This window comes from Merops nubicus, unplaced genomic scaffold, assembly GCF_000691845.1.
Source record: "Merops nubicus isolate BGI_N331 unplaced genomic scaffold, ASM69184v1 scaffold12004, whole genome shotgun sequence".
In the NCBI taxonomy this organism is placed as follows: domain Eukaryota; kingdom Metazoa; phylum Chordata; class Aves; order Coraciiformes; family Meropidae; genus Merops; species Merops nubicus.
This window is the reverse complement of record NW_008602297.1, coordinates 8281-15106: the sequence shown is the minus strand read 5'-3', so window position 1 is coordinate 15106 and position 6826 is coordinate 8281. Positions and strand designations below refer to the sequence as shown.

The 6826-nt window shown below is 51.9% G+C and overlaps 1 protein-coding gene across 1 annotated transcript in view; it reads right to left on the bottom strand.

Annotated features, from left to right (window-relative positions):
* SCAMP4 (secretory carrier membrane protein 4) overlaps positions 1 to 6826 on the bottom strand; it is a gene marked incomplete at its 5' end in the record, with an annotated part of 8985 nt that overhangs the window by 1495 nt on the left and 664 nt on the right. The window contains 2 exons of the mRNA XM_008938313.1: positions 479 to 580; positions 4107 to 4263. Of these exons, the coding sequence (XP_008936561.1) occupies positions 479 to 580; positions 4107 to 4263 (259 nt within the window). The remainder of the gene's footprint in view (positions 1 to 478; positions 581 to 4106; positions 4264 to 6826) is intronic.

Below are 6826 nucleotides of genomic sequence, written 5' to 3'. Positions count from 1 at the left end.
AGGAACTGCTCTCAAGTCTCTAGAGACAGAAAGTTAAAATGCCAAACACTTATAACATAACCCAGGACAGACACTAAAATGCTCCCACTTATTTTAGGATGACTCTGACAATACTTGCTCTATAGGCCAAGAGTGAGTCATCACACACAGCTCACCATGTGCTGCAAATACTCCGAGGGCAACGCTGAGGGAGGATCAGATGAACCTTGAAACTGGCTGGTTAAATGTTAAAAACAAACAGACCTTGTAGGAAGGTGCTGAAAAGACCCAGCAGGTGAAGATCCCCCAACTTCTGCCAACACAGCCACGAAAACAGAGTCGTGCCCTCTGCAACGATGCCACAAAGGAGAACAAAAAGCTCCTCTCACCCCACCCTGTCCAGACGCCCACCAGTGTGTGAAAAGGCCATGGAAACAGCCCACAGCTCCCTGGCACAGGGAGGGCTGAGCTGTGGGGTGCAGGAGCACCCCCTGCTTACCAAGCTCCCCAGCCGGAGAAGCCGATCGCCTGCAGGACGGTCAGAACAAACTGGGCTCCAAAGAGGAAGAAGAAGGCCATAAAATTAAACGAGCTGTCCGACCTGGGAAGGAAGAGAGGGAGTCAGGGGGAGAGCAGCACCTCACGTTGCTTCACACGGGTCTTTCAGCCCATCACGTGTGTGTGGAGCTCCCTCCCCAGCTGTGCACTTCAGAGGCTGCTCCCCTTCCCAAGCACAGCCCCGTGGATCATCAGTGTCTGATCTCCTCCAGTGAGCCCAGCTCCTGCAGTTCCCCTCCCAAAGTGACCCCGTGTATGACACACCAGGAGCCTCCTGTAGAACAGTGAGTGCCTGAATCACTGCTCTGACTAAGCAGGTGAAGAGAGCAGAGCCTGACAGCTGAGCAGCTCAGCCACTGTGAGGAGGCACAAGGAGCCCCAGCACTGGCAGGCAGAGCCTGCCCCCACAATAAAAGTGACCACTGAGCTTGGGAACTGGGGCTGGGGATGTCTCAGAGCCTGCTCGTCATCACACTCACCCCCCAGGGTTAATAACCCAGCCCTGGGACAGCCCAGGAGAGAAACACCCACAAGAGGAGGAGTAGGGAAGGGATTGAGCCCCTGCACTCAGCACTGGGGAGGCCACAGCTGGAGCACTGGGGTCAGGTTTGGGTGCTACAGTAGAAGAAAGACCTTGAGGGGCTGGAGTGGGTCCAGAGAAGGGCAACAGAGCTGGTAAGGAGTCTGGGGAACATGATTGTGAGGAGCAGCTGAGGGATCTGGGGGGGTTTAGTCTAGAGGAGGCTGAGGGGAGACCTCCTTGCTCTCTACAGCTCCCTGACAGGAGGTTGGAGTGAGGTGGGGGTTGGTCTCTTCTCCCCAGGAACTAGAGATAGGATGAGAGGCAATGGGCTGAAGTTGCCCCAGGGGAGGTTTCAGTTGAATCTGAGGAAGAATTTCTCTCCTGGCAGAGTGGTGAGGGGTTGGCCCAGGCTGCCCAGGGAGGTGCTGGAGTCCCCAGCCCTGGAGGGGTTCAAAAAATGTGTGGACGTGGAACTTTGGGACATGTTTTAGTGGTCATGGTAGTGTTGGGATGACTTAATGATCTCAGAGGCCTTTCCCAACCTTACTCATTCTATGACTGTAAGTGGGCACTGCCTGGGAAATACAGACCCAGGATTTCTCATCACTGTGGGCTCCACATCTTCAGGAGTTATAGGCTGAGAGGGTCCTTTAATTTTCACCAGCTACACAAATATGACCCCAAGGAAGAAGGCTGCCCAGGCACACTCAGTCTCTCTGTCACCCTGCACTCTCTTGCCAGTTTTGGCTCTGCCACAGAACTGCAGCAGAACATCCTCACCCCGTTAAACCAGCTACAGCGAGGAGCCAGCCCTTCCCTGCAAGCCCAGGCACATCAAAAGCTCCCCAAACTATCGTTGTTAATGACACAAATGATTCCCATCTTCTCAGGGACTCAAAGGGCCCATAATTTACAGAACAGAATTACAAAAACCACTTCAGTTGCTCGTGAGGCAGCTCGGAGCAAGGGGGAGTTTACAAACGAGCTCCAGTCGTCCCCAGCTCCTGAGCAAAGCCTGGAAGGATTTAAATGTTTATTACTTGAATTATTATTATTTGAATGTTTATTAGTATTATTGTTCTATCCCCTGCTGCCTAAAGAGGAGACCTCAGGCTCCTGAGAGGCTGATGCTGTGGACCCTGGCTAGGTTGACACAAGTGGAAACGCCTCCAGGCAGAGCCTGCAGTTGACTTTTCCTGCCACTCCCAGCTGCATGTGTTGGTTCAGTTACCTTCCAGCTTTCAAAAGATGGCCCCAGAGATGCTGTGAGAGACATCTGCCATCCCTGAGCATCCTCATGACCCCACCCTTCCCATATCACCTCTGAGCACAGCAATGTGAAAGAAATCATTTCAAGGTGGACTGCTCGCAGCAGCACCTCTCATTATCCAATTAACAAAGATTAGGCTTGAAGCTGAGCCTCCAAACAGCCTCTGAAGGGGCTGGAGGAGTCTTCATTTGAGAGGATCTGTGGGAATTAGTGAGGAATCACAGAAAGGGTGATTTCTGATCCAGCTTTCTGGTGCAGATTTGCAGCAGCTTTGCCCGAGCACCGGAGCTCCGCGGCACATGGAATTGTGGATGCAGATGTATGAGGGAGGATTTATGGCAGCACCAGTGCCAAAGGGTCACTTGTCTCTTCCCAAAACAAGCAGAGAGGCTCTGACCTCACCAGCCTGAACCACGAGGAGCTGCCAGCCCACAGTGCTGCCCCACTGCAGGGTTTTTGAGGCTCTTTTGCAGTCATCGAGCTCTGGCCTTCCCAGTCTGTCCCTAGGGCTTGTTCTTGTTTTTTAGCTGCACAAGTCTTTACACAGAGTAACCTCAGGGACCTCTCAGTGTTCAGTTGCATAAACACATCCAAACAACATGAAATAAAGGCTCAGGAACGGGCCTTGTGAAGCCCAGAGGAGGTCAGGGGGGTGTTCTTCCCAGACCTCAGCATGGGGACAGCTCTTCCAGCTGAGCTCCGACCAGCCCTTGGGCTGGGGACAAGACCCCAGCTCCAGAGGGCAAGAGTTTAGAGCTGATGTTTTCCTGTCTTAAAACCTTCAGATGAATCCAACCACTTCCACCAGGAATAATCCTCCCAGAACTCTGTGATGCAGCCACTGATGTTTTAAGCACCAGTGGTGCATTAAGTGCCCCCTGTTGCTGGTACACAAAGCATAAATTGGGAAGAGCATTTAAGCAACTAATTTAGCATGTGCTAACCAGGACCTCACCTGCCAACCCCCATCTCTGTCCTGCTGTTGCTGTTGTTAACCCAGCTTATCACAGAATCTGGTGAATAACCCAAATCCAGCATATTCTGGTAACAGGGAACCAGAAAGAGCTTCACCTTCAGAGCCCAGCCCCCCGAGGGGTGTGGGGGGGTCTGCTGGTGACCCACTACAGGTCATCACACTGGGCAGGTCCCTCCTCTCCCTGCATCAGGCTGGGAATGACTTGGGACCCTCAGGGCTCTGAGAAGCATTCTACATTCATGTCTGAATAATGCCTCGTGACGTGCAGCCAGCAGGAGCAAATGCAAATGATTATTAATTAAAGTGAAAACGTAGGATGGCTTTAAATATCTGTGGAGTTTGAGAAGGACTTGCTCCAGGGGACTCCTTTAATCTATAAAGCAAAGCAGCCAAGCTCTCAAGTATCTAGAGACAAAAAACCAGAAGAGTTCTCAAAAACTAATAACTTAATAGTCTTCCATGAAAACAAACCTCAGTGAAGCTTTTCCAAATTAGGATCTACCCGAGTGCTGTGCTGACAGGAGGGTGCTGCTAAGCTTGAGATCTTTGAGTGAAATATCAATTTCACCCTCATGGAAGTGGCAAACTCCTCCCTGCTGCTCACCTCCAATCCCAGGCAGGTGACCCTCAGTCCTACATCTAGTGTTTAGGAGAAGCCACATTCTTCTTCACTTGGAAAATATTCAGATGGCAAGTCCTTAATCTTTACCCCAGACAGTCAGATCTCTGTAGGAACAACACCAACCCATCCCTCTCCCAGAGGACACCCAACCAAAGCTGCCTCCTGGGCCCCTGCTTACCGAAAGGCTTTGTACACGGGTCGGAACCAGCAGACGTAGCTGCAGGGACTGAAGAGGAGAAGCCAGAGGATGGCCAAGCCAAAATTGACCCCATAGCCTCCTCCAATCCACCACGCCAGGCAGGAGATGATGTTCACCACCAGCGTCAGGCAGTAAACTGCAGAGAGGGCAGAGGAGAGGAGGTTGAGCTTGTTCAGTTCCAGGTCTTCGTGCAAAAAGGAAAGAATCACTGTGTGGTAATGAGAAGGGTCCCTGCTGTGATTCTCATTTGAAGCAGAACCCCTTTCTGAGAGGAGAGGGGTGTGAAACACTGCCCTGCATCCAGCCACGGTGTAACTTTGGTCTCCGTGCCCACTGGGGCTCTCCAGGAGCTCTCACAGAGCCAGCACATGCCTTGTGGGCTCTCTCTCTGCCTCTGAGGAGGCTGGAAGTCAGCTGCAGGGCTTGCAAGTGCTGCCTTGAGCAAAGGGATAAACAAACTCCAATCAGGCTGAGAACACAGGACCACAGGGGTGGCTTAAAGGCCTTTCCACTCTCTGTTCCTGCCACTGGGATGAAAAGAAACAGTTGACAACAGCCCCCCAGAGTGCCCCAGTGCTGTGCCAAGCAGACATGCACGAAGTGATACTGCTCCCCCCTCTCCCTGAAACTCCCACTACAAAGGGGGCCACACACTTCCCAGCTCCCCACACACTTCCCAGCTCCCCACACACTTCCCAGCCTTCATGTTCTGAGCTCTGTCCCCATGCCAGGGGCTCCCCACTTTTGTCCACACGCTCCCCTCAATACCACAGGGACTCCCTGAAGCTGTTCCCCATTTCCCTGGGCTCTGCCAGTGTCAAAGAGGCTCAGCCCAAGTGCAACTCCTATTTTTGGAGAGGTGGAACCCCCTGCTGAGGCCAGGCTGCAAGAGTTTGGGTTGTTCAGCCCAGAGAAGAGAAGGCTCCAGCTGGGGAGACCTTCTGGTGGCTTTTCTGTACTTCAGGGGGCCTGTCAGAAAGCTGGGGACAGACTTTTGAGCAGGAGCTGTTGGGACAGGACAAAGGGGATGGGTTTAAACTAAAAGAGGGAGATTTAGACTAGAAGGAAGAAATGTTTGCTGCTGAGGGTGCTGAGCCCCTGGCCCAGGTTGCCCAGAGAGGTGGTCACTGCCCCATCCCTGGCACCATCCCAGGGGAGGTTGGACCAAGCTCTGAGCACCCTGCTCTAGCTGGGGATGTCCCTGCTCCCTGCAGGGGGTTGGACTGGATGAGCTTGACAGGTCCCTTCAACCCAAACCCTTCTGTGACAATTCTGTGATTTTTGGAAAACAGGTGGTAACTCTTAAAGCACAGGCAGAGAAATGAGAAGGCTCCAAACACACGAGACTCTTCAGTACCTGGTGCTGAGCTCATAGGGACACTTTGGACCCAGCCTCATTTATTCAGCCAAAATTAAACCCCTGAACTCCTCTCCAGCCACAGCAAGTGGCCATGCCCTGCCTGTTCCTTGTCTGTGCTTCACACCTCCACAGACCTGGCTTGGTCCTGACGTGGGACCCCAGCCTGGCCTCTCCTTCTGCTCAGACCCTCCTGCCTGGCTGCTCAACAGCTACAAGGTTTTGTGGTTGTAAGACAAGACTGATAACACAGTTGGGACAGTCTAGTGTGTGAAGAATCCGAATGCAGCTGCTGCTTCTGACATACAAGTTACACAAGAGTTTTATTTTAACTTTGGTTTACTCCAGTGAAGATTTCTCCTGAGCAGCACACAACAAGGCTCTACAGGCAACAGTTTGGATGTGTCCTGATATTGGTGGGGAAGAAAGAATTTGCATGATTCAAATTTCATTTCCACAGTAATTAGCGGTACTTCTTCAAACTTTGATTTTTAGAAATCATTTATTCTCTAAAAATTACTCAAAGCCACCAAGCCAAGCACACCTCTGAAGCTGTAAAGAATTCCTGCTTCTCCCTGTGCCTCAGGTAGGAGTTTGTTCTCCAGCAGTGGGAGCTCTGGTACAAGCTTCCCCAAACCACCCACCCCCCTCCCCTCCCCGCGAGAAAACGCTCCCATCCAATTAAAGTAATGAGCATTCCACCTTCCAGCAACGCCTTTGTGTTTCTAGTTTTGTTTTCTTTTCTTGTTTATCTTCCCTCCCTATGTTTGTGTCTCTCCATCCCATCCCCAAAAGTCGGGGAGACCCCAAAAGAAACTGTGCCAGGGCTCCTCAGCCAGGCTGGACTAGTTGCCCTGGCACCTTTCCAGCCAGCCATTAACTCCCATGAGGGATGCTTTGTTTGGGGAGAGTGGCAGACAAAGGCAGCTTTACAGCCTGCAACATTTAACCAGTTAGTCTGGAGGGACAAGAGGTTTCTTCAGGCCAGAAAATCACAGAGCTCATTTCAGCATCTCTAAATAACGACCCAACAATGGGCCGATAGATGATGCCATTATTTATGCACACAAAGCTCTCTCCTGCACACATCCCCTGCATCTGGAGTAAAAGCCATGCCACCAAAGGCAGATCTGGCAGAAAACAAGCTTCCCCTCAGTGTGGAGGGTAAAGAGGGTGGCAAGCATTGAGGGGAAAAAAGATAAGCCAGGCAGAAAGATTTTTAACCTGCCCAAAACATCCCCTGTGGTTCTCCAGGCCTGCCACACCGTTTCTGATTCCTGAGAGGATGGTCCATTGTCACTGCTGGCTTTGGAGTGGCCACCCCCGGGGGAGACCCGGAGCA